Here is a 27,299-nt window from a genome sequence, read left to right on the forward strand (position 1 = left end):
TTGTTTGTGTCCTGAGCTATTGAGGTTGGAGGAGGGAGATTTTGTATTGCCCTTGAGCATCTTCCCTGAAAGCTGGATCTTGAAGTGCCAAAAAAGAAGTTCCACCTTTGATCAGACCTCTTAATCTGTAGTTGGTGAGGGGCACGTAATCTCAGGACTACAAGGTCCTTAAAGACCTTTCCTCCAGCAGAGATGACTGCCCATGGGTGCTATGCCGTCTTGTTTGGAAGTATGGATTTTCAAAACTCTTAAACTTCAAGTTCCTCTTCTGACTCCTGGTGCAGTCGTTATTTCCCTCTCGTAGAAGGTCGCTGCCACCGGGGGAGGTAATGTCTGTTCCCTCTTGGTCACGGCCTGCTCATCTAGCTGGCTCAGAAACCTTTGGCTGTCCTCCCTTACGGTGCATCAATATCTGTAACCCCTCGCTGTGATTTTTGTCTCCTCTGACAGTAGCTATTGATGGAAGAACACGGGGTGACCCAAACAGAGCACATGGCGACCATCGAGGCCCACACGGTGGCCCAGCAGGTCCATGTGGCCACCTACACAGAGCACAGCATGCTCAGCGCAGACGAAGACTCGCCGTCTTCACCAGAGGACACCTCCTACGATGACTCTGACATCCTCAACTCCACGGCTGCCGACGAGGTCACTGCCCACCTGGCTGCAGCAGGTAAAGTCAGTGGGGTGCTTGGCATCGTCTGCCTAACGTAGCATTCGTGCAGAGGTTGAGGGCAGCGGGTGATGTTGGCACCCCACGGGATGCTCTGAGTGCTTCTGTGTTGCTCTGGCTTTAATAACACTTCTTCACAAGGTCTGCTGGCTGCTTGAATCCTGCATCACTTCATCTGTGTGTGGTATGGAGGTGCTGGGAGTAAGAGAGTGGTTTGTACAATAAAAAAGGTCCCTGGTAAATGCTGCCCCAAATAACAAAACTGAAATACTGAGTATCTAGACGTAGGGATCGAGTGCACCCTCAGCAAATTTGCAGATGACACCAAGCTGGGTGGCAGTGTCGATCTGCTGGAGGGCAGGAAGGGTCTGCAGAGGGGTCTGGACAGGTTGGATCGATGGGCCGAGACCAACGGCGTGAAGTTCAACAAGAACAAGTGCCGGGTCTGACACTTGGGCCACACCAACCCCCTGCAGCGCTACAGGCTGGTGGAAGAGTGGTTAGAAAGAGCCCTGGGGGTGCTGATGGACAGGCGGCTGAACGTGAGCCAGCAGTGTGCCCAGGTGGCCAAGAAGGCCAATGGCATCCTGGCCTCTCTTAGGAATAGTGTAGTCAGCCGGTCTGGGGCAGGGATCGTCCCTCTGTACTCGGCACTGGTGAGGCCGCACCTTGAATCCTGTGTCCAGTTGTGGGCCCTGCACTTCGAGAGAGATGTTGAGGTGTTGGAGCGAGTGCAGAGGAGGGTGACCAAGCTGGTGAAGGGTCTGGAGGGTCTGACCTGCGAGGAACGGCTGAGGGAGCTGGGGGTGTTTAGGCTGGAGAAGAGGAGGCTCAGAGGTGACCTTAGTGCAGTCTACAACTACCTGAAGGGAGGTTGTAGCGCAGTGGGAGTTGACCTCTTCTCCCAGGCAACCAGCGCTAGGACAAGAGGACACAGCCTCAAGCTTGGCCAGGGGAGGTTCAGGTTGGACATTAGGAAGCATTTCTTCTCAGCAAGGGTCATTAGCCATTGGAAGGGGCTGCCCAGGGAGGTGGTGGAGTCCCCATCTCTGGAGGGGTTTAAGAAAAGCCTGGACATGGCACTTAGTGCCCTGGTCTAGTTGCCATGGTGGTGTCAGGGCAATGGTTGGACTCGATGATCCCAGAGGTCTCTTCCAACCTCATTGATTCTGTGATATGTCAAAGAGCAAGCTTATTTCAGGCCCATAGAAACAACAGTAAAAATAACCCAGGAGTGCTCCACAACCCTTCTTAGCCAGAGAGCTCACATGCAAGGCTTCTCCCACGGAGAGACCACAAAGGGTCCTGGCATATCTAGACTGGGAAAGTATTTCAGAACTATAAGCTCCTTCCAGTGAAGCCCCTGCCAAATGTCCTCCAGATTGCCTTGTAGTGGATCTATCTCACTAGTAGAAAAAGCAGCGATAAATAAGCACTCTCCGACTTGTCTGACTCCGTATCAGACTTTATCTGAGGAATAAAGCTCCTAATGTGCTTGACTGAACATGTGAAGTTGTGGAAAGCAGCTGAAGTGTATCCACGTTTTTAAAGGCAGTGGGTGTCCCAGCTAAAGGGTGTCTAAAAGTGCTAAGCAATGAACCCTTGCTCTAAACAGCTTGCAATTTAAAGGAAGAAGAACTTGCTATTGAGAGCAGTGGGCAGCAGGGTATGCCCTGCACCTTGTAGGATATAGGATTTGCCAATAGGTTGTCTTAACAAATAGGTAAAATCTTTAGGAGTCTTTGTAGTGAGTTGTGAAAAGGCAGCTGTGCCTGGAGAAGCCTTTCAAACATACAGGATGTGAACGGAGGAGGATTCTGTGCGTTGAGTAAGTCCAACGTTAGTTGTTAGAACGGATTTAAATGGAGAGGAGATGTTTGAGTAGAAGCTACTGCCAACGACTGGAAATGGAAGGAAAATGGAAGTGAGGAAATGGGTAGAGATGTAAGGTCTAGAGGGTATGTCTTATGAGGAGCGGCTGAGGGAGCTGGGGGTGTTTAGCCTGGAGAAAAGGAGGCTGAGGGGAGACCTTCTCGCTCTCTACAACTACCTGAAAGGAGGGTGTAGCGGAGTGGGGGTCGGCCTCTTCTCCCAGGCAAATAGCAACAGGACGAGAGGACACAGCCTCAAGATTCACCAGGGGAGGTTGAGGTTGGACATTAGGAAAAATTTCTTCTCAGCAAGGGTCATTAGCCATTGGAAGGGGCTGCCCAGGGAGGTGGTGGAGTCACCATCCCTGGAGGTGTTTAAGACAAGACTGGATGTGGCACTTAGTGCCATGGTCTAATTGACACAGTGGTGTTAGGTCAAAGGTTGGACTCGATGATCCCAGAGGGCTCTTCCAAACTGATTGATTCTGTGATTCTGTGATGTGGTTCAAGTTGAGGTTGGAAGGCTGCAGTGGTCACATACATACAAGTGATCTGTGAAATTAGTGAATCCTCACTTGGTGTGAGCAGGACTTGCTGACCCCTTGCAATAGCTTTGCTTAGAGCAGTAGTAACACTGTATCCTCTTCTTCCTAGAACATTTAAATGAGTTACCATGCCAATCTGCTAGCCCAGGTGATAAAAACTGCCAAAGTTAACACAAAAAGCACCCAGGCCATTCTTTAGTCTGGTGGTTCCCAAAACAAGTATTCCAGCCATGGCCCGTGTGCTCTCCTGCTCTCAGGGGCTGGCAGGAGGGGCTCTGGGGAGAGGAGAGCTGGGCTGGGTCAGCAGCTGGGTGAGGGGCTGTTGCCCACTTCTGGGGGCAGCTCATGGGCATCTGCCAGTTTTGATCCATTGAAAGCATCCTAATAATGCCCAAAGTTTGGGAAGCACCGCCCTCATCCCTTTCCTTTATCCTACTTTTATCCCACTTTGCTTGCCTGTTGCTTTTTTTTTTCCTGCTACCTAGATTTTTGATTTCTCCTCCTTCCATCTCTGCATTTGCCTGTTACCTTTGCAGTTGTTTTCCTTCGTGGTGCTAACGCATGGGTCTGGTTGCACAGCAGCTGCTTTGGTAGTTAAATCCAACTCCTTACTTTGACTCAAGTCTTCCATCCTTCTCTAACCTGTGGCTTCTCTCCTCATCTGCCCTCACCAGCTCTTCCTCCACAACACACCAAAGTCTGACGCTTTGCTTTGCTGTTGTGCTTATCTGACCCGTTTCCACTTTGTTTACTTGACACCTTCTCAGCTTTGTTTTCCTTGAGATTGGCCTGAAATACAGATGTGAAATCTCCTTGAGCTGCAGGAGTTAAAACTACGGTCCTGGTTGGCAATCTGACCGTGTGAGGTCCCTCTTGGAGCCTGCACCACTTACTCTCACAGCTTCATGGTCCTGAACACCTCTCCATGCCCCCAGGCTTATGTCCCACCACCCCACTGAGCATCCCACAGCCTTTGCTTATTCATTTTCCAGCCTCAGCTCCTGCAGGATCTTTCTTTTCTCCCTTCCCTTCTAGCACACAAGCTTTTAAGGCCTGGGTGGTGGTTGCAGGAGGGGCACGTGGTGGCTCTGGCCTGCCTGCAAGCCCTCCTGGTGCAGGGGCTGCCCGACACCCCTCCAGCCCCTGGCCAGGTGGGCACCCCAAGCTGGGAGCTGTCCCACTTCCCCGGGGCAGGTGGCTGCAGTTTGAGGCATGGGCTCACACATCCAGCCCAAAGCTTGCCCGAGAACCCAGCGTAGCCCTTCCTCACTGCTCCAGAGGGAACGTTTTTCCAGTCCCCCGAAAGGCAATGTTTTTATTTAAGAAAAGCCTGGACATGGCACTTAGTGCCATGGTCTAGTTGCCATGGTGGTGTCAGGGCAATGGTTGGACTCGATGATCCCAGAGAGCTCTTCCAACCTGGTTGATTCTGGGATTCTGTATTCTTTTTTCACAAACACAGGGCCGTTGGAGCAGTATGCAGCGGTGCTTGCTGTGCTCACTGTGGGTAGCGCTCAGGTAGTTCGTTACTGATTACCAAAACGTGGCTCTGTAGTGTCACCCAGGGCTCTGTCCATTACAGCGTCCCATCTCCCGGAGCAGCTGCCTGGAGAAAACCTACAATGGGATGCTACTTTCATTATCATCTACCAGCTTCCACCAATCGGTAGCTTAGGACTTCGTAGAATCACAGACTGGTTTGGGTTGGAAGGGACCTTAAATCCCATCTAGTTCCAACCCCCTGCCACGGGCAGGGACACCTTCCACCAGACCAGGTTGCTCCAAGCCCCATCCAACCTGGCCTTGAACACTGCCAGGGAGGGGGCAGCCACAGCTTCTCTGGGCAACCTGGGCCAGGGTCTCACCACCCTCACAGCAAAGAATTTCTTCCTAAGATCTCATCTCAATCTCCCCTCTTTCAGTTTAAAACCGTTCCCCCTTGTCCCATCACTCCATGCCCTTGTAAAAAGCCCCTCTCCAGCTTTCCTGTAACCCCTTCAGGTACTGGAAGGTGCTAGAAGGTCTCCCTGGAGCCTTCTCTTCTCCAGGCTGAACAGCCCCAGCTCTCTCAGCCTGTCTCCATAGCAGAGGTGCTCCAGCCCTCTGAGCATCTCCGTGGCCTCCTCTGGACTCACTCCAACAGCTCCATCCTGATCTAGTAGCTGCATCTTCATTAAACACAAAAATATAGTGCTTTTATGACCCCTGAGGTGATCCCTCACCTCTGACATATGGAGAAACTACACACAGAGCAACTGAGGTCTGCTCAGGAGTCAAAGGCAAGTCCTTGAGCCTGCATTAGACCCCAGGGCTTTTTCGCTCTGCCCCTGCGCTCATTTCTGGAGATCACCGATGGTAGCGTCATCCACTGCAAGTTACTTGGTTTACTTCCAATTAACTTAATGAAACATCCCCTTACGTAGACTCTTGTGTCTAGAGTTTGATCACAAAAGCAATAGCACTGCCCTGCCATGGTCCCTGCTGTTCTTCAGGGAGCTGTTGTAGGATGCTGCTGGGAACCCTGGATTTACAATTTCTTTCCCATTAGAACTTGTCCTTAATCTCTGGGGAAGGCCTTGGACTCCTGATGCTGTAGTTGAGGTGTCTGAGCAGGATTCGTGGGCTCTGCTCTCCTGCCACTGGGATCTCCTCGATTGCAGTCAGTTATTTAAACTCTTGGCATACTTGAGAGGTTTTTAGTGTGTTTGGATGACAAAATGCATAATTATGTGATTGCGTGGAAAACTCTGGACTGAAATATGTGACTTTCACCTAGGACTGAGCTGGGATTTGCTGGTCTGGGGGATGGAGCCTTTTGATACACCTCTCTGATGCTGGAGAGGGGGGATCCCAGCTGCTGGGGAGCTCAGTGGGGAATTCAGGTCACCCCAGTTTGGTGGGGAGGCCCTTGAGATGAGCCCTTGGGACCCATCCCTGGGGTGGGGGCTACGTCAATGTCCTTTCTGACCAGTTCCTGAGCTGTGTGTGCTGATTCACCCTTTGTGGTTTGATTTCCAGGCCCTGTGGGGATGGCAGCAGCTGCTGCTGTGGCAACAGGTAAAAAACGAAAGCGACCACACGTTTTTGAATCCAACCCGTCAATCCGCAAGAGGCAGCAGACGCGTTTGCTACGGTAAGGACTCACGCCTGTGCATCTTTTCTGGAACCCAAAAGCTGTGATTTAGTTTGCAGAAATGGGTCAAATTGCAGCTCTACTAATCTTTAATGTGCTATTGCAATCACCAGCACTGACATGCCATTCCGGTGGGATCCATCATTCTGTTTTAACCCCAGCTAGTGGCAAGTTAAATGTGTCATAACGTTCCTTGCATGATATTTGTAGTGGCTTTAACAGCAGCTAGCCTGAGAATCTGGAGCTGCAGCCATACCCCAGCTCTGCAGTGGCACAAAGGACTTACCTACCTAAGAAAAAACTTTTCTGCATTATGAAATGATCCTGTCAATAAATCTAGAGTGTGTGTACCTGGATTTCCTTTGCCAGCAGACCCCATTACGTGAGTAATGACTGACCCAGCCTATAGTCACAGCATCAATCAGGTTGGAAGAGCCCTCTGGGATCATCGAGTCCAACCATTGCCCTGACACCACCATGGCAACTAGACCAGGGCACTAAGGGCCATGTCCAGGCTTTTCTTAAACCCCTCCAGAGATGGTGACTCCACCACCTCCCTGGGCAGCCCTTTCCAATGGCTAATGACCCTTGCTGAGAAGAAATGCTTCCTAATGTCCAACCTGAACCTCCCCTGGCCAAGCTTGAGGCTGTGTCCTCTTGTCCTATCGCTGGTTGCCTGGGAGAAGAGGCCGACTCCCACTCCCCTACAACCTCCCTTCAGGGAGTTGTAGACTGCACTAAGGTCACCTCTGAGCCTCCTCTTCTCCAGGCTAAACACCCCCAGCTCCCTCAGCCGTTCCTCATAGGTCAGTCCCTGCAGACCCTTCACCAGCTTCGTTGCCCTCCTCTGGACTCGCTCCAACACCTCAACATCTTTCTTGAAGTGCAGGGCCCAGAACTGGACACAGGATTCAAGTGCACGGTGTTGGGGGACAGTAATCGAGGGGAGATGCCTGCCAGAGCTGAAACACTTTGTTTGCCTTTAGAAACTTGCTCTGTAGACAGCAAACTGCCGTAGGCCTTCAGGTGTTGCATTACAGGTGCTCTGAGGCTGCCTGCCCGCCTGATGGCCACCTAGGAGCACTGGTGCCGACGTGACTGCACAGGCTTTCCGCAAGCCTGGAGAGATCACCCGCAGTTCTGTCTTCAGGAAACATTTGTAAATATTGCCTGGTACTATTTACTAGGTTTTGGAACAAAGCAATTTTTGCTTTTTAAACTGTTTTGGATTTAATTGAGTTATCTCACGAGAGCTGGAGTATTTGTCACCCCGTTTCTTGCTGGCTTCCTCCTGCGTGCACATTAATGCACTGAAACAGCAATAGCCAGAGTTTTGCCTTTTCTCCTTCTCTCCTATTCTAACTCTTGTAAAGCTGCTGAGAAATTAAGTTGGTTTCCTTATATTCTGCTTACTCATTTGCTGAGTCCCACAACACCCTTTGCACGTGATCAAACTGGAACGAAGTGGAGTAGGGTTAGTGTTAAATAATATTCCCTGGGAGTGGACTCCCTTTTTTTTATAGCTCCATTCTGTTTTTCCCTCCTTCCCCCAACTCTGCTGCCCCAGTCCTGTTTATTGCAACATTTCTGAAGAGCAAATTCTTTTCTCTATCGAAATGGGAACAATATATTTTTAAAGAAACTCCTGTTTAAAAAAATTATTTCTTCTCCCTTCATGCAACTACTTCATTTTACTACATGCAAGTTACTGACAAAATGCATTTTTTTTTTATGCTCTGATCAGTTTGACATGTTTGTTCTTGATATTTACACCACCGTGAATCCAGTAGGAAGTTACAGCTTCTGATTCTGGGATCTCTGCGTCGCTGGTGGTGGTGGTGGTGCTTTTTGGCAGCGTGTCTGCTGAGCAGAAATGAGCAGGGCAGATACTAAACTGTCACCTTATGGACTGCTCAGGTTATCTGGTGATAACCACTACTTCTCTCTTGCTTTATGAGTTTCTGCCAACATTTCTGACACGTTCTCTTGCATTATTTGAAAGAGAATAAGAGGTGGAAAGTATATGATGGAACATTTTCTTCCTACAGAGAGATCGTTCCAAAGGGACTTGCTGATGTGGCATGTATCTTGAATACCTGGGTCTCCTGTGCTGAGCTGTTGCAATATTTCTGCTTCTTGCCCATCCTGTAGTTGTAGGTTAAATTCTTATAGTTCTGCTTTGAGCAGGACTTTGGTACTAGAGAATTGCAACGCACTGTTATGAGGCTGGATGTGAAATAACCTGTTTGCAGTCCTCTTTTGTTGAATCATTCAAGTTCTTTACCTTACAGGTTTTGTATTGGTGATACACTTAGACGGTGACAGAGGGGATATGCAGACTCTTGCTGTCCTAGCTTTGCTGCTCTGGTGATTTCTCTTTACATCAATGGAAAAATGAGAGAAGGGAGAATAATTGATATTTGAGCTGCTGGATGACTGCAGGGAACGCAGCAGGCCTGCGGGAGCAGAGGAATAAGCAGTATATATGGCTAATCTGACCAGCTGGGGCTTCGTTTCTCACCTGGTTTGTGAATGAGTAGCATTAAGAAAGGGAATTTACAATGCAAAGGGTTGTGTTTCTACAGGGCTTTCAGCTGATGCCTATTCACTGGTTTATATCTCTTTCAGGAAGCTCCGAGCCACGCTGGATGAGTACACCACCAGAGTAGGGCAGCAGGCCATCGTTCTGTGCATCTCACCCTCCAAACCCAATCCTGTCTTTAAAGTATTCGGTGCTGCACCCTTGGAGAATGTGGTAGGTGTCTGTAGGAAAGGCTAAGTCATAAATTGCTCAGCTTCTCTGCAGGTTTCATTCTGCTCAAGGCAGCCTTGCAAGCCTGGTAGTCATCTGAAGATCATGGTGAAAACCCTGGAAACAGGAGTTGAGAGAGTACGGACATGAGTGTAGCACTGATGTCCTGTCTCCTCTGCATGAGTGGTTGCCTAGCACATCTCACCAGAGTTGAATATCCTGGATTAAAAATCAGAGGGAGCAGGTAGTGGTGACATGTTTGAACTCAGCTTGGCTGTCAGTGCTTGCACCTTGTTGCAGACCAGACAGTAAATGGAGCAGAACCTGACCATGATAAGTCTTGCTTCAGAACTTTTCTTTTAATCCCATAAATACTTCCACTTGCCAGTGTTACTTGATGTTTCATCAGCAGCTCCTCGATGCAGCCAAGTCTTCGGGGCCGGTGGGTATTTTTTCTTGCCAGCTGTGGTGTTGTTTGCTCCTTCTGTTCTGCAGCACCCTGGGGAAGGTGGCTGGCCCTGTGTCCTTGCCCTCGCCTCTCCTGGTGCTCCTTACCTTGTTTACCTGAGCTTAACGATTCCCCACAGGTACGCAAGTACAAGAGCATGATTCTGGAAGACCTGGAGTCTGCGCTAGCGGAGCACGCTCCTGCGCCTCAGGAGGTTAACTCAGAGTTGCCACCCCTCACCATTGATGGCATTCCTGTCTCGGTGGACAAGATGACCCAGGTAAGCAGCCAGACATGGCAGAACCAGACAGAGAGAGGGAGATTTGGCATCTTGCAGTCACATCCTGTTATTTTGCAGTGGAGCTTGTGTCTACATCTCCAGGGGATGCATTTGATCTTTTCTTTCCCGTGGGGCTGTAGCAGCTCAGATAGTAGTTAGATGTGACACTTTGTTATTGGTGCTTATTTTCTAGATGAAATAGTAGACATGCTGGTAAGGACTAGAGCTCAGGCTGCTGGGAGCATTCCCCTTTGAGCTGTTTTTGTTACCTCCTGTAAACTATGAACAGGGCAGCTGTTTGTTCTACCCTTCTCAGTGATTTTTAGGCACTGAGGTCAGGAAGGTCGCTTGTGGAGTACCATTTTGGCTTATCCTCCTTGGACATTTCTTGTGTGCTCTAGTTTGTTCCCTCGTCTGTTTTCTGCTGTGGATTGGAGCAGAGAGGAGCTTGCCGGTGGTTTGACTCCAGATCAGACCCTGAGTGAGATACTTCTGATGCAGCCAGGGAGCCATCTGCCTTAGGGATGTGGGGGACTCCCTTTCTCTCCAGGTCCAGCCCTTTGCTGACCTCATTATTGCTAGGAGAAAGTGGAGGGAACCCCCCAGGGAAGCTTCCTTGGTGTGGGAGGGATCATCTGTAGGGAAATCTCCTTTCCCTGGGGTGCAGGACCTGAATGCAGGCAGGTGTGTTTTGCAGAAGGCTCTGGATACACTCAGTCTGATGCACCACACCAAAATTTAAATGCCGAAAGCCAGTTTCTTTAGAGGGAGTAACAAGATGGAAAGGTTGGAGGCTTTGGGCAACATACAAAGAGGTGTTGTAGTAGAGCAAAGATGTGCGGATTTCCTCTGTGCTCTACAGAAAGATCACATTCTGGTCAAAACACCATTTCCATTACTGAGGTGGAGTCAGACAAGCTCACACTTCTAATAAAATTTTACAAAGAAATCTGCTGTGCCTTGGCTGATAACGGATCGTGTTCCTAATCCATGGCAACATAAGACAAAACTTAGCTGCTAGATTTTTAAGCCACTGTAAAGGTGGTACCTGCAAGAGCTGTTCACAGGCAGCTTTTGTTTTGTATCATTAACGGTTTCCCATGGAAATGGAAAGTAAAAAATGGAAATGTTTAACTTTTAAAGTAAAATGGCATCATAGACCATCAAAAGATCCCAGGTATGTACCTCTGAGTTCATTTGTGTTGGCAAACCAAACGCTTGTGTTTATCTGACTTCTTTACGGCCTCGTCATTGTAGTGATTAAGCTGAGTAACAGCAAGAGAAGTGCCTAGGACTTAAAACAAGGAGAAGGAGACATCAATGGACAGTGAGTCCAGAGGAGGGCGACCAAGCTGGGGAAGGGTCTGGAGGGTCTGACCTCCGAGGAACGGCTGAGGGAGCTGGGGGTGTTTAGCCTGGAGAAGAGGAGGCTCAGAGGTGACCTTAGTGCAGTCTACAACTACCTGAAGGGAGGTTGTAGCGCAGTGGGAGTCGGCCTCTTCTCCCAGGCAACCAGCGATAGGACAAGAGGTCACAGCCTCAAGCTTGGCCAGGGGAGGTTCAGGTTGGACATTAGGAAGCATTTCTTCTCAGCAAGGGTCATTAGCCATTGGAAGGGGCTGCCCAGGGAGGTGGTGGAGTCACCATCTCTGGAGGTGTTTAAGACAAGACTGGACATGGCACTTAGTGCCATGGTTTAGTTGCCATGGTGGTGTCAGGGCAATGGTTGGACTTGATGATCCCAGAGGGCTCTTCCAACCTCATTGATTCTGTGATTCTGTAATGTGGAGATTTGCTTGGGCAGAGGGAGGCCGTCCTAGTGTGGTGCAAGTAGTGAAGCTGGAGGTGCTCGTACCCCCAGCACGGGGGGTCTGAGGAAGGAGCAAAGCAAATGAGCTGTTGCTAGTGCAGTGGTGGAAAGAAATGAGAGAGGGAGAGAGAAATGAGTGTGGATGAATGAGATCAGGATGTGAGGTTGTTGCAATCCAGTAACACCTCTGAGAAACTTTTCTGATTTGCAGTGTGCAGAATATGTGCACGTATAAAAGGGCCAATAAAAAGATCTGTTAACTGTTTGGCTGTTAATGTTGCACGTGCCATCAAAGCAGCAATAAAAGTGACAAGCTCTCACTTCAGAGAAGCCTTCAGCTGGATTTATAATACATATTGTTTATTTTTTGTGGTAGGAGTTGGAATTAAATATTTTAACATCAAAGGTTGCTGAAGTCTTTTCTGCTTCTCTTTTATGGATAAAATACTAATATCCGTAGAATTCTATGGATAAAGTACTAATGCTTTTCATGTTAAGCTAAAAATAAGGTTGGAGACTTTTTTTCTTCCAAACATGACGTGGCCTTGGTCTGTAGGAAACCTTGTACAAAGATTTGTCCAAGCCAAGTTGCCCCTGGGGTTTGATTGCTCTGCATTTCCACGGGTGAAGCAGCTCCAGTCTGAGGCACTAGTTGCAGACACGGGTTTTGTTTTTTCCTCCCCCCACAACACTCCAGTGTTCCCAGGCTTCTTGGGGCTCTGTTAAATGAGAAATGTTTTTTCTTCTCCACGTTCTTTGGTCAGCAAGCATGCAAACTGCTGATGCAACAGCGTAGCAACGTAGAGCCTCTTATTAAAAAAAGCCTGGACATGGCACTTAGTGCCATGGTCTAGTTGCCATGGTGGTGTCAGGGCAATGGTTGGACTCGATGATCCCAGAGGTCTCTTCCAACCTCATTGATTCTGTGATTTCAAGTCCTCTCATGCTGCATTATGGGAGAACAAGTATCTTGTTAGGAGTTGCCCTCGCCTTTTTAGTACAACGTGGTAACTCAAACCAGCTTTGTGAAGAGGGTTTCTCCTGAGCTGTGGACATGGCACTTAGTGCCATGGTCTAGTTGACGTGGTGGTGTCAGGGCAATGGTTGGACTCGATGATCACAGAGGGCTCTTCCAACCTCATTGATTCTGGGATTCTGTAATGTGGAGATTTGCTCGGGCAGAGGGAGGCTGTCCTAGTGTGGTGCAAGTAGTGAAGCTGGAGGTGCTCGTACCCCCAGCACAGGGGGTCTGAGGATATGCTGAATACGACGAGGACACCGCGCTGTGTTTTTTTTGCTTTGCCACAATTGCAATTTGAAATACATTCATTTGGGAGAGGGGATGATAACTCTGACTCCTACATCACCTCAACCTGTTACACTGCTAGAGGTGCCGTCGTTTGTTTGTAGGAACCTTGATTCCCAGAGCTGCCAGTACAGTTCTTTGTATTTTCTAATAAGAAATGAGCTTTTTTCAACTAAGTTTCACAAAACCCTATGGAAAACAGAAATATTTATAAGTATAAATTGGGCAGCGCAATTAAGAGGTGTGTCACGGGGAGTGGAAAAATGAGGCCTCTGCTTTCAGCAGCTGCAGGTGTGAGCAGGCAGGTGGTGGAGGCTTTAGCTCCTCAACAAGGAGATGAAAATAACTCTCCTTTTAATTGCCCTGCTTCCCTGGTGGTCTTAAGGGAAATAAAGCCTTTACTAGCCGCAGCAAAGAGGCTTCTGGAAACTTGCGAAGGGAGAGCATCGCCCACCTCAGCTGTGCAGGAAAAAAATGTATTGCAGCGGGGCTTTTCCCCTGCAGCCTTTACACAGAGAAATCTCGTTGATTTATGGACTTTGGCTACGTCGACACAAGACGTCAGAGCTGAGTTTGCCCCTAAACTTGTTCTCGGTTGCTCACTGATATGATTAAGGATTGGGTAATGCTGAGGTCAGTGCTTCAGTCAGCTCTCCCCGAGGTCACTAGAATTTGTTTATGCTTTTCTGAACAGGTGACTTGTCCTTTAATCTGACTTTTTTTAACTTAATATGCCCCTCTGATTTGCTGTCTGCTTATACAAGCCAACAAAGCTGATCTGGGCCTCTCAAAAATCCTCTTGACGTCTGTTTGCATCCTGCCCTGCGAAAAGCTTTAGCACAAACTGCAGATATCTTTATGTACGTGTCACTTTGTATGTAGGAGAAGCCAAGCACCAAAAGACGGTAACTGGGCCCAGTTTGTGGCTGTCAGACCCTCTCCGTGGAGGGGCAGGGATGATTGTGGTGCTGGACCCCATCGCCCGGGTGCGAAGCTTGCTGCTGCTCCCTTCTGGTCCACGTCAGAGGTGTGGTACGGGGACAGCCTGTGTTTCTGCTCTCCCAGCAGGTCGTCAGCGTGTGGCAGTGGGAGCATCCTTGGCTTGCAGTGGAGGCACCCCAGAGTTAGGAGTCGGATCCCTGTGCAGCTGAGCTCTAGCACTGGGTGGTCATTGCTGCAGAGCGGGAAGGGTTGTGAGTCCTGGGAGGTGCTGGATGCAGGGATGAGTGTACACATCTAACTGTCACGCAGGCAGCTGCCTGCTTTTACAGTGTTTAAGCTCATAGCCTGCATCCTGCCTTGTTCCCAGCAAGAGCAAACAGTCATGTCCAGACTCTGCTAGGAGGTGGTGATCCCAGGAGGGACAGCCTGGTCCCAAGTGTGCCCCTCTGAAACGTTAGAACTACTCCCTCATTCTTACGACTTGAGTGTGGTTTCAGGGTGGAAGAGAAGAAAGATTTGCATAAAGAGTAGATCCATGAGCAGACACTTCTATGGGGAAACCCGCAGCACCTCCTGCTTTTTGCACTGATGACCAGGTGGTTAATTTTGGGTTGGATTCACAGAATCACAGAATCAATCAGGTTGGAAGAGCTCTCTGGGATCATCGAGTCCAACCATTGCCCTGACACCACCATGTCAACTAGACCATGGCACTAAGTGCCATGTCCAGGCTTTTCTTAAACCCCTCCAGAGACGGTGACTCCACCACCTCCCTGGGCAGCCCCTTCCAATGGCTAATGACCCTTGCTGAGAAGAAATGCTTCCTCATGTCCAACCTGAACCTCCCCTGGCGAAGCTTGAGGCTGTGTCCTCTTGTCCTATTGCTAGTTGCCTGGGAGAAGAGGCTGACTCCCACTTCACTGTGGGAGGCTGACTCCCCTTCCTGTGGCCAGGCATAAACTCGTGCATCTGCTGGGTGCTGAGTGCCATCACTTCTTGTTGAGGACACCCAGGCTGACCCTCTGCCTCGTCTTTGCCATGACAGGGGCAAGCCTTCTCTCGTCCTGCCTGCCACAAAGCACCCGGCAGTGGGACTTCGCAGAGTTCAGTCAGGGTCATTGGGGTTTCCACAGCAGGAAATTCACGATGACGACTTGGTTGCTGCCTTGACAGATGCCTGGCTTTTTGATCTGAATGTTTAAACACTAATTGGAACTTTTAAACTTAAAGAACATTTAGTCTAAAATTGGCTGTTGCAAAAAGAAGGGCCAGTGAACAAAATACCTGGGTGCTTTGTTGCAATTGCTGCTTTGCCCTCTTCCACTTTGAGGTGCAGCCGAGGTCCTGCGTGGGCTTGACTTTGCTTTTCCCAGGCGCTGCTTTTTGGAGATCCTGTGACTGAGCTGTGGGGACAGGTCGAAAATTCGCAGCCACGGGTTTTGCTCCCTTCTAGAATCCACTTTCTTGAGCAAGGCATAAACCTTAAGACCGGAGCATTTCTGGGTGCTCCTCACACGGGACAGCTTGTTGTTGCCAGCACTGGAGTGCAATCGTGCTTTGGGCCATTGCAAATGGTAGAATCCCACAGCATCCTCCTAGACAAACTGCCTGCCCGGGGCTTCGATGGGTGGACTCTTCGATGGGTTAAAAACTGGCTGGACGGCCGAGCCCAGAGAGTGGTGGGGAATGGGGCAAAGTCCAACTGGCAGCCGGTCACTAGCGGTGTCCCCCAGGGCTCAGTGCTGGGGCCGGTGCTGTTCAATGTCTTTATAGATGATCTAGACGTAGGGATGGAGTGCACCCTCAGGGAATGTGCAGATGACACCAAGCTGGGTGGGAGTGTCGATCTGCTGGAGGGTAGGAAGGGTCTGCAGAGGGGTCTGGACAGGTTGTATAGATGGGCCGAGACCAACGGCGTGAGGTTCAACAAGAAGAAGGGCCGGGTCTGACACTTGGGCCACAACAACCCCCTGCAGCGCTACAAGCTGGGGGAAGAGTGGTTAGAAAGAGCCCTGGGGGTGCTGATGGACAGGCGGCTGAACGTGAGCCAGCAGTGTGCCCAGGTGGCCAAGAAGGCCAATGGCATCCTGGCCTCTATTAGGAATAGTGTAGCCAGCCGGTCTGGGGAAGGGATCGTCCCTCTGTACTGGGCACTGGTGAGGCCGCACCTTGAATCCTGTGTCCAGTTGTGGGCCCCGCACTTCAAGAGAGATGTTGAGGTGTTGGAGCGAGTCCAGAGGAGGGCGACCAAGCTGGGGAAGGGTCTGGAGGGTCTGACCTGCGAGGAACAGCTGAGGGAGCTGGGGGTGTTTAGCCTGGAGAAGAGGAGGCTCAGAGGTGACCTTAGTGCAGTCTACAACTACCTGAAGGGAGGTTGTAGCGGGGTGGGAGTCGGCCTCTTCTCCCAGGCAACTAGTGATAGGACAAGAGGACACAGCCTGAAGCTTGGCCAGGGGCGGGTCAGGTTAGACATTAGGAAGCATTTCTTCTCAGCAAGGGTCATTAGCCATTGGAAGGGGCTGCCCAGGGAGGTGGTGGAGTCACCATCTCTGGCTGTGTTTAAGAAAAGCCTGGACATGGCACTTAGTGCCATGGTCTAGTTGTCATGGTGGTGTCAGGGCAATGGTTGGACTCGATGATCCCAGAGGGCTCTTCCAACCTAATTAATTCTGGGATTCTGTGAATTAGGATTAGCTCACTACTAACACTTGAGCTTAGTGTTAAAACTTAGAAAACAGTCTGTGTACCAAAGGGTGTCAAAAAAACATTCCTTACAGTTTCTGTCAAACCCTCCATGACAGAGGTTATACGAGCCCTTTCCAGAGCTGGCATCTGGGCGAATCAGAGCAAGCTGCTGTGGGATTTTTTTAGCAGAGGTTTGATTTTCGGGTGGTTCGTGGATGGAGTCAGCAGAACACGTGGGTCCCACAGATGAAGCGGTCGCACCAGTTCCTCCCAGCTTGTGCCCCGAGAGATGCAGGGTCTTTGTCTCAGTGCTGTAACCTGTGTCAGAGCCCTGCGAGCTGCTGGGTTAGGGCTCGTTATGGCGCTAATTAGAGAAGTCCTCGCGCTGGAGCAGGTTGTAATGCCGCTGCTGATTGTCTCCCTGGCGGATTAAAGGCAAACACTCCTTAACGAGTGCCTTGAGTAGCTTGAGCCGCTGAACTCCCAAGGACCAGTAATTAATCCATCTGGTAACAAGGAGCATGGCTTGCAGATAGCAGTTCTGGGCAGGAGCTTTTAACTGTTTTGGCACCAGGCAACTCAATGCCATAAGCAGGTTGGTTTGAATAAATGGGGCCTCGGCCGGGGAACCTGAAGCATGTCAGGGTGACTGTTGGCCCTGCAGTGGAAGGTGTGTCATGGACAGGCTTGTCCTGGGCTGGGAAAAAGGACACCAAAGTGGTTTTTTGTGCCTCTGTTTATAATTCAGGGTTTTGGTACAGCTTCTCTGAGATGGCTCAGGATGTCCATGGAGTGGAAGAACTGAAATGCAGCTGCTTCACTGAGCAGGGTGGTTCTTCTAGGTTGTGCAGCAGATAGGCTATGTAGGGACCCAAAATATACTGGATTTTTATTGCCTTTGAAGTCCCTAGCCGCTGCTGCAAGCTGTATGCCGTGTAGTAAATCATGCATACAAAGAAATTGTTTTCTTTTTACCAAAACACACTTCAATTTTTCTATTTAACTGTGTAAGCGAAGGCCCACGTTGCATCTTCTAGTTGGGCTCTGGCTTTGAAGGGCAGTCCTGTGTCTGAAAGAGTCGCTGCAGGTCCCGGTGCATTTAGCAGTGAGCTTAGGGGCTTTAGGCTTTTTGCAGAGACCACAGAGACAATCTGCAGTCTCCTGTTCCTCTGAAGCATTCCTCATTCATCAGCACTGGTGAGGCCACACCTTGAATCCTGTGTCCAGTTCTGGGCCCCGCACTTCAAGAGAGATGTTGAGGTGTTGGAGTGAGTGCAGAGGAGGGTGACCAAGCTGGTGAAGGGTCTGGAGGGTCTGACCTCCGAGGAACGGCTGAGGGAGCTGGGGTTGTTTAGCCTGAAGAAGAGGAGGCTCAGAGGTGACCTTAGTGCAGCCTACAACTACCTGAAGGGAGGTTGTAGCTCAGTGGGAGTCGGCCTCTTCTCCCAGGCAACTAGCGATAAGACAAGAGGACACAGCCTCAAGCTTGGCCAGGGGAGGTTCAGGTTGGCCATTAGGAAGCATTTCTTCTCAGCAAGGGTCAGTAGCCATTGGAAGGGGCTGCCCAGGGAGGTGGTGGAGTCACCATCTCTGGAGGGGTTTAAGAAAAGACTGAACATGGCACTTAGTGCCGTGGTCTAGTTGCCATGGTGGTGCCAGGGCAATGGTTGGACTCGATGATCCCAGAGGTCTCTTCCAACCTGATTGATTCTGAGATTCTGTCAGACCGATGTTACAAGGGACTTTAGTACCTACTCCCTGTGCTAACATGGAAAAGGCAGCTTGTAAATGAGTTAATTTACAGCTTGGAGCCAATGGATACAATATCTAGAACCAGGATCCCCTACAAACAGGATTGTAGCTGGGAGGAAAGGACACTCTTATAGCAGATCAGGGATGGGTGAGAAGTCCTCCATGAGCTGACCCGTGTCTCTGCTAGCTGTGACTGTGTCATGGCTCTGGCAGCAACCGATGCTGGCCCCGGCATGCTCTTCCATGGCTGTGCCCCAGATCCCTGAACATGCAGGCGGGTCAGGGTTGTAAGGTGGCCTGAGGACTCCGAGTGGCACTGTCGCAAGCTCAAGTAACTTGCTATTAAAGCTGTGAAGGGATGTAGGGAAGTGTTCTTAAATGCAGCTATTTAGCTTTAAGGTAACGTGGTTTTCTCTGATGTCTGTGGTCCTGAGCGCTCCTTCTCTTCCTGCTCTGTTTCTGCAACTGCACCAGCCTTTTCCTCAGGGTCCAGGTGGGCCCTGTTAAAAAACCCAAATGTGTCATAAAACCCTGGGTGAGTTTTGTATTCTTTTTGATAATCACAGAATCATAGAATGGTTTGTGTTGGAAGGGACCTTAAAGACCATCCAGTTCCAACCGCCTGCCACGGGCAGGGACACCTTCCACCAGACCAAGTTGCTCCAAGCCCCATCCAACCTGGCCTTGAACACTTCCGGGGAGGGGGCAGCCACAGCTTCTCTGGGCAACCTGGGCCAGTGTCTCACCACCCTCTTTCAGTTTAAAACCCTTCCCCCTCGTCCTGTCACTCCATGCCCTTGTAAAAAGCCCCTCTCCTGCTTTCCTGTAGCCCCTTCAGGTACTGGAAGGTGCTAGAAGGTCTCCCTGGATCCTTCTCTTCTCCAGGCTGAACAGCCCCAGCTCTCTCAGCCTGTCTCCAGAGCAGAGGGGCTCCAGCCCTCTGAGCATCTCCGTGGCCTCCTCTGGACTCGCTCCAACAGCTCCGTGTCCTTCTTCTGTTGGGGCCCCAGAGCTGGACGCAGCACTGCAGGGGGGTCTCAGGAGAGCGGAGCAGAGGGGCAGAATCCCCTCCCTGACCTGCTGGCCACGCTGCTGGGGATGCAGCCCAGCACACGGGTGGCTTTCTGGGCTGCCAGCGCACGGTGCCGGCTCATGGTGAGCTTCTCGTCACCCATCACCCCCAAGTCCTTCTCCTCAGGGCTGCTCTCAGTCCATTCTCCACCCAGCCTGGGTTTGTGCTTGGGATTGCCCCGACCCATGTGCAGGACCTTGCACTTGGCCATGTTGAAGTTCATGCGGTTCTTCATGCTAAGGGCGTTACTTACTCTTGGTGATGTCTGCTCGATTTGCTTTGCAAGTCTATTTTTAAGGTATTGTCTCCTGATGGTAAAAGTGGTTGCTAGTTGACCAGTTTTTGTGGGTGCTAAGAAGAATAAAAATCAGGTTGAAAGGTGTCCCCACTCTGGCAAAAGTTAAAAGTAGATTGAGATTATTAGTCCAGTGTGGTTTACGTTCTGCAGGGGTGGAGAAGTGTATGTGTGAGATTGTGTTTTTTACATTCAGGTGACTCACTGAAGCTCCATCTTCTTCGCAGCATCTCTGTAAAATGTACATCAGCTCCCATCTGAGTTGCTGTGGGGACATTCAGTGTGGGTTTTTTCTGTGTTATTCTGATCTTTTTTTTTCTCCCTTTCAGGTTGACTAGCTCTCTTCATGGTAGTGTTTGAACCGTTAATACAGTGTGTGTTTGTGCCTTATTGATGTAATTGGCTGACTTAATTTTGTTTCTGCTCTTCCACATGCTACTAAGCTCTTCTCAGCTGAGTCGTGGGAGAAGATGGTAAAGTATTTGCCCATCTTCCTTAGGCATTCAGGCCTCTTCCAGTTGATGGTTCCAACAACCATGGAAGTGAAATGTAATAACTTTGTACTACGCACCTCAAAACTACCAGAGTTCCTAAAAAACTCTCAACCCTCTTATGTGGTTTGTTCCAGGCGCAGCTGCGAGCTTTCATCCCTGAGATGCTGAAGTATTCCACGGGTCGTGGGAAACCAGGCTGGGGCAAGGAAAGCTGCAAGCCCATTTGGTGGCCTGAGGACATTCCATGGGCCAACGTTCGCAGCGACGTCCGCACAGAGGAACAGAAGCAGAGGGTGTGTACCCCGTGTCTGTCTGCCTTTAAACTGAGTACAGGGGCTTGCGACCAGTTTTTGTGGGAATAGTTTTCCCCTTGAGTGACAGAAGAAACTGGGACATTGGCCCTTCTGTGACTTCGTGTCAGACATTCTGCCTGGGAGAGCAGTGAGATGAGAGAGGAGGAACCTTCAATCTGCTCTGTCCCTGCCTGTGTGGTGTGACGAGTGGGTATTTGAACCCCATCTCTTTCTGCAGCGGGTGCCCTTTTCACTAGCTGCAGAACCTGCTCATCTCTTTGGCCTTGTGAAGCAGCCTACTCAGCCTAAGACAAGTCTACTCTCCAAGTACGCAGATTATTTACTGTAGAGTCTGTGTCACAGCCTCTTGAAGCCTTTGAAGGGATACTGTCCCATCGTGAGCAGCAGGGACCTTTGTACTTAAAGGGAAGCAGTCAAGGATGTGCAGTGGAACCAGGAAAAAGTGAGAGAACTGGGTGAAAAGGTCTTGAGTATCAGTTACAGCCATGGATCCTGGATGCAGGTGATGTTTCTACCAACCTATCACAAAGATAATCAAAGAAAGCTACCAGGGTGGGCAAGCAGCAGGACTTGTGCAGGCTGATGTAGGTCTGGTTGGATGGGGAAGGGTGCCTAGTGAGGCTGGAAATGGTGTTTTCCTGGGTAGGGATGGTTTTCTACTTGTCAGCCCCAATCCCTTAGTTACAATTCCTTGAAAGCTGGTGAAACAGGATCACAGAATCACAGAATCAGTCAGGTTGGGAGAGACCTCTGCGATCATCGAGTCCAACCATTGCCCTGACACCACCATGTCAACTAGACCATGGCACTAAGTGCCATGTCCAGGCTTTTCTTAAACACCTCCAGAGATGGTGACTCCACCACCTCCCTGGGCAGCCCCTTCCAATGGCTAATGACCCTTGCTGAGAAGAAATTCTTCCTAATGTCCAACCTGAACCTCCCCTGGCAAAGCTTGAGGCTCTGTCCTCTTGTCCTACAGATTTCTTTGAGAAGCTTCCCTTTCTCTTGGCCAGATGTACTCGTTCTGTATCAGTACACAGCAGTGCAATAGCTCTCCAGAGTGGTTTTCTTAGTCTTGGGGAAAGGTGGGGAGATGAGGAGAGAGGGATTAGGTATTGGGGGCTTTGGTTTGTTTGAGAATTTGTTGAAAACCGCCCAATAAAACCTAGCAAAGATAAGCACACAAATCACAGCAGTGGTTCAGAAAACTTTTACGCTGACTCTTCACTCTTTTTTTCATTCTACCGGTAGGTGTCATGGACCCAAGCGTTGCGGACTATCGTGAAGAACTGCTACAAGCAGCACGGGCGTGAAGACCTGCTCTACGCGTTTGAGGATCAGCAGACACAGCAGCAGACGACGACCACGCACAGTATAGCGCACCTGGTGCCCTCACAGACAGTGGTACAAACCTTCAGTAACCCCGATGGCACCGTGTCCCTCATCCAGGTGAGGGAAACCCTCCGGCTTTTCCATTTCCAGCACGGCTGGCTCAAGATCGAGTTGCCTGTGTCAGGGAGGTGGTTTAGAGCAAACTCCTTTTGGTAGCTTAACTTGTCCTTCAAGAATTTTGCCTTTATCTGTATGTCTTAGCCCACGGGCTCGTTAACCCAATGCTCCCACCCGAAGAAGGAGGCTCATCCTCTCTCTTCCCCATTCCCATCCCTTGTTCTCCTGTTATGGCAGTACCAGCATTTCTGCAGCTGTTTGGTCAAGCAATTCAGGGTTCTGACCTGGATTTAATGAACCCATTTACGAACAAATACAGTTACAGAATCAATCAGGTTGGAAGAGACCTCTGGGATCAGCGAGTCCAACCATTGCCCTGACACCACCATGGCAACTAGACCATGGCACTAAGTGCCATGGCCAGGCTTTTCTTAAACCCCTCCAGAGATGGTGACTCCACCACCTCCCTGGGCAGCCCCTTCCAATGGCTAATGACCCTTGCTGAGAAGAAATGCTTCCTAATGTCCAACCTGACCCTCCCCTGGCCAAGCTTGAGGCTGTGTCCTCTTGTCCTAGCGCTGGTTGCCTGGGAGAAGAGGCCGACTCCCACCCCACTACAACCTCCCTTCAGGTAGTTGTAGGCTGCACTAAGGTCACCTCTGAGCCTCCTCTTCTCCAGGCCACACAACGCCTATGGTGGCAATGGGATGGAGTGATGGGGACAGAGGTGGTGGGCCTGCCTTCCTTTAATGGCATGAAACATATCTTAATCTAAGGCATTAGGTATTTCTGTGCTGCCTGTTCTTCATCTTATACCTAAAGTGTAATATATCTATTACACACACCAAATATATGTTTATCCTCATGATGCCCCCTGAGGTAAAGATGCTTCTTACACCGTTTTGCAGAGGCAGACAGGGCTGTGTTCAGGTAGTGGTTGAGTGGTGCTGCTGTTTTCCCTGCGTTCCCTGCGTGGGGAGGCAGGTTCTGGCAGCTCAAGATGTCAAAAATTTAAGTGCTCTCTTGAAACTTCCCAAGAGCTCCTCGGGGGTGTGGGATTTGAACCTCAGTTTCCCCTGTGTCCCTGCCTCCAAACCACCACTGCCCTCTCGTACCTAACAGGCCCAGCAGTTTGCCCCTCTTGAGCATCACGTTTTTAGTGAAGTCTCAAATATCATTTTCTGTTGGCTGTTCTCACCTCACCACGGTGAAGATAAAAACATGATGTGCAGGTTTTGGGGTTCATTTTTTTTCAAATGAAACCTTTTCAGTGATTGTTACAGCTTTCTGTTCACCCCACCAAGGCCCAGCAGACGTGCCAAGCTGGTTCTGTTTGCTCACCTGCTGACGTACGTTTTCCCTTTGACTGGTGTTCTTTTAGGTGCTGGGCACCTGAGATCCCATTGACTTTCTAGCATTTATAGGTTTAATTCTCCTTAGAAACAAAGCTGCGCATCTCCCTGCCTTTGTCTTCCCAGCTGTTAACTGGGGACAAGGTAATTTCCAAAGGCAACGGGGTATTGAGGAGGAACTAATGTTTGCCAAGTGCCTGGAGACGAGAGACCTGGTGAATGGTAAGCGAGGAGCGTTATAAACGAGGGCTGATGTGCAGGGTGTTCTGATCCAGGGCTGCTGGTGGTTTTGTAAGTGACTTCCACCCCATGGGAGAAGTGTGTTGGCTCCACCTACGCACCACCCTCACACCTGGGAATGGCAGCGGTGTCCTGCAGCTGCTCTTTGTGAGGCTGGGAGAATAGGGAGGACTCTGTCTCCTACATGAACGTAGGGGATAGCACGAGGGCTGTGCAAAACTTCCTTCTGGGCCATATTCGCTCTGGAAGCTGCCATGGATTAACGTGGCTCTAGCATGTGATTTCCTCCCCCAGCCCTTCGAGACAGCTCCGTATTTTCTGTGAGCTCTGCAATTACTATTATTCACAGAATCAACAGAATCACAGAATCAACCAGGTTGGAAGAGCCCTCTGGGATCACCGAGTCCAACCATTGCCCTGACACCACCATGTCAACTAGACCATGGCACTAAGTGCCATGTCCAGTCTTTTCTTCAACACCTCCAGAGATGGTGACTCCACCACCTCCCTGGGCAGCCCCTTCCAATGCCTAATGACCCTTGCTGAGAAGAAATGCTTCCTAATGTCCAACCTGACCCTCCCCTGGCGAAGCTTGTGGCTGTGTCCTCTTGTCCTATCACTGGTTGCCCGGGAGAAGAGGCCGACTCCCACTTCACTACAACCTCCCTTCAGGTAGTTGTAGACTGCACTAAGGTCACCTCTGAGCCTCCTCTTCTCTAGGCTAAACACCCCCAGCTCCCTCAGCCATTCCTCATAGGTCAGACCCTCCAAGACCCTTCCCCAGCTTGGTTGCCCTCCTCTGGACTCGATGGATTCACAGAATCACAGAATCAGAGAATCAACCAGGTTGGAAGAGACCTCAGGGATCATTGAGTCCAACCGTTGCCCTGACACCACCCTGTCAACTAGACCATGGCACTAAGTGCCATGTCCAGGCTTTTCTTAAACACATCCAGAGATGGTGACTCCATTCTTTGTGGGTGTGATGCTTTTTAACCTGAGAACATTTGAGTGACCCTTTGTCTGAATTATGTGGACATTTTCCTGCCATAACAAGTGTGTTCAACTGCATTTTGTTGTCTTACGTAGGTTGGCACCGGTGCTACCGTTGCCACGCTGGCCGATGCCTCAGAGTTGCCCACCACAGTTACCGTCGCACAAGTCAATTACTCTGCAGTGACTGATGGAGAGGTAAGGATCTGGGTCACGTTCATGGTGCACAAACCAGAAGTGTCCTAGCTGAACTTCAACGAAGTTAAGTGTTTTCTAGAATTAAGTGGTCACAGAAAACACCAAGCCTTGCTTCTCCACCCTGCAGTGTTAAGGGTTAATCTACATGTGAACACAAGACTAAATTTCATGTAGAAAGTGCTGAACTGTTGACATTTTGACTCAGGGCTGTACAAATGCACTCATGGTGGCAGCCTCAGTTCTGAATTTCATATATTTTTTTAATATATCCAATAGGTTATTTATTTTGTGAGATCTGTAGCAGATAGAGACTTAATGACATGCACAAGTACACGTTCATGTGTTCGTATTTAATCACTGTTTTGTGTGTGCTGTTGTAGATCCTGGACTCTGGTTTGTCAGTTCGGGGTTGGGAGCGATGCCTGGGATATTTTGAGTCTGTGGGTAGCAAAGGAGATTGCACAGCTGTGGGCAAATCCTGGGGGTCTTTGGCCACTGATCTCTGCACAAAATGGGACTGGCGAGGACTCGATCGGGCCATTTCAACCCTTAAATCTGAACGCTCAAATTTGCATACATTTATTTTTCCTTTTTTTTTTTTAAGCAAGTAATAAAGGTTTTTTTGTGTGTTTAAGGAACATTCCTTTAAGATTATGAAGATTATTTTTTTTTTTACCTTCTTCACCCCTAAACCCACCTCTAAACCAGGCTGCAGGTTGCTTTCTGCCCCTTTGCATGCCAGAATTTCTGGCTGGACAGTCTGTGCCCAGGAGCGGTGAGGTCTGGTCAGCTCTGCGTGGCCGGGGCTTTCACGGCGACAGATGGCAGCACAGAACAGCTTTGCTCTGCACCAGACCCTGTTTCCATCTCGGACCCACAGCAAAGCAGCCTGGCTCTGGGGCCGTGACCTTGAAGTACTTTGCAGCTGCTTTGAGGGTTTTCAAGAACCAGTTATATATTCTTGAGATCGGAAAGAAATTTTTTCAAAGGCACAAATAGGAATCAAGGGAACACTGGCATCTCGTTCCTAATGTGAACGGAATGTCTGAGTGATATCTTGGACAAAATAAAGATACAAAAGTAAACTTGCTTTGGGGATGGGCCCCCCAGTTCAAGAAAGATAAGGAATTACTGGAGAGAGTCCAGCAAAGGGCTACAAAGACGATCAAAGGACTGGAGCATCTCTCTTATGAGGAGAGGCTGAGGGAGCTGGGGCTGTTCAGCTGGAGAAGAGCAGACTGAGGGGGGATCTTATCAATGCTCACAGATACCTCAGGGGGGTGTCAAGGGGATGGGGCCAGACTCTTCTCAGTGGTGCCCAGTGACAGGACAAGGGGCAATGGGCACAAACTGAAACATGGGAAGTTCCATCTGAATATGAGGAGGAACTTCTTTGGTGTGAGGGTGCCAGAGCCCTGGCACAGGCTGCCCAGGGAGGGGGGAGTCTCCTTCTCTGGAGATATTCAAACCTGCCTGGACGTGACCCTGTGCAACGTGCTCTGGGTGACCCTGCTTTGGCAGGGGGTTGGACGGGATGATCTCCAGGGGTCCCTTCCAACCCTTAACCATTCTGTGATTCTATGGGTGCTGTTTCTCTGCACAGATAGATCCACGGCCTGCTGGCAGCCTCTCTAGGGACGTTTTTGTCCTGCTGTCTCTTGCTGTGTGAAGATCTGAGTTAACTCTGAGTAAATCGATGTGTTTATAGGATGCCGAGCAGCATGGAGCAGGGATGCTCGCTAGTATCTCAGCAGCACAACCTTCATGTTAGCATGGAGAAAGACCTGTGGACCATCCCCACTTCTTTTCCAGGCCTTACTCTGTCCCTGTCCTGAAACAGCTCAGGCATCTTTGCAGACTGCTGTATGTCACAGTGGATTTGAAAAAATGTCTGGTTGTTGCTCTTCTGCATGGTGGTGGGAAGGGTGTGTTTCCCAGCTCAGGATTGCTTCAGTTTGGTTTTGGCATGGCTAACAAGTACCACAAACTTGAGATCTCTACCATTTGCAACTTCTTCCTCTCCAGGCACTCAAACTTGGTTGCATCTTTCCTAAAAGATGATGTCTTCTCTAAAATCAGCTTCCTTTCTCCTTTTCACAATGTGCTGTCTCACTGCTTCTTCCCTGCTTTGGATCCTTCTGCCCAGCTCTGGGCACAGGAGAATGAAGCAGTTGCCTTGAAGGTCGGACGGCTGGGGATGGCTAAAGAGCTACGAGGAGCTTTGCCTGTGCCCAAGTACTGGAAGACCAGGTTGGCAGCCTCTGAGAAGTGTGTGATAGATGTGAGAGAATCACAGAATCCCAGAATCAATCAGGTTGGAAGAGCCCTCTGGGATCATCGAGTCCAACCATTGCCCTGACACCACCATGGCAACTAGACCAGGGCACTAAGTGCCACGTCCAGTCTTTTCTTAAACCCCTCCAGAGATGGTGACTCCACCACCTCCCTGGGCAGCCCCTTCCAATGGCTAATGACCCTTGCTGAGAAGAAATGCTTCCTAATGTCCAACCTGACCCTCCCCTGGCGAAGCAGCGGGTTCTCGCACCCCCTCCATCCTGTGGTAGGACTAACCCTTTTCTTGCCCAAAGGCAGCAAAATTTACTTGTCTTTTTGTGGGGAGCCTTGCACCAGCTCTGCTTCTATGAACTTTCTCCATCTTAACAAAGTGAGGGCTTGTTTTTCATCACCACCTACG

At 49.9% G+C, this 27,299-nt stretch overlaps 1 protein-coding gene across 3 annotated transcripts in view; it reads left to right on the plus strand.

Moving 5' to 3' along the window:
• NRF1 (nuclear respiratory factor 1) overlaps positions 1-27,299 on the plus strand; it is a 90,358-nt gene that overhangs the window by 21,652 nt on the left and 41,407 nt on the right. For 2 of the 3 annotated variants that reach the window (XM_068401405.1, XM_068401406.1), the window contains exons 2-8: positions 451-673; positions 6,108-6,222; positions 8,851-8,977; positions 9,562-9,702; positions 20,193-20,351; positions 21,624-21,821; positions 24,503-24,604. In XM_068401405.1, coding sequence (XP_068257506.1) covers positions 460-673; positions 6,108-6,222; positions 8,851-8,977; positions 9,562-9,702; positions 20,193-20,351; positions 21,624-21,821; positions 24,503-24,604 — 1,056 coding nt within the window. In that variant the 5' untranslated portion in view covers positions 451-459. The remainder of the gene's footprint in view (positions 1-450; positions 674-6,107; positions 6,223-8,850; positions 8,978-9,561; positions 9,703-20,192; positions 20,352-21,623; positions 21,822-24,502; positions 24,605-27,299) is intronic. The other variant, XM_068401404.1, reaches the window with a different exon arrangement.

This window comes from Nyctibius grandis, chromosome 5 (assembly GCF_013368605.1).
Source record: "Nyctibius grandis isolate bNycGra1 chromosome 5, bNycGra1.pri, whole genome shotgun sequence".
In the NCBI taxonomy this organism is placed as follows: Eukaryota; Metazoa; Chordata; class Aves; order Nyctibiiformes; family Nyctibiidae; genus Nyctibius; species Nyctibius grandis.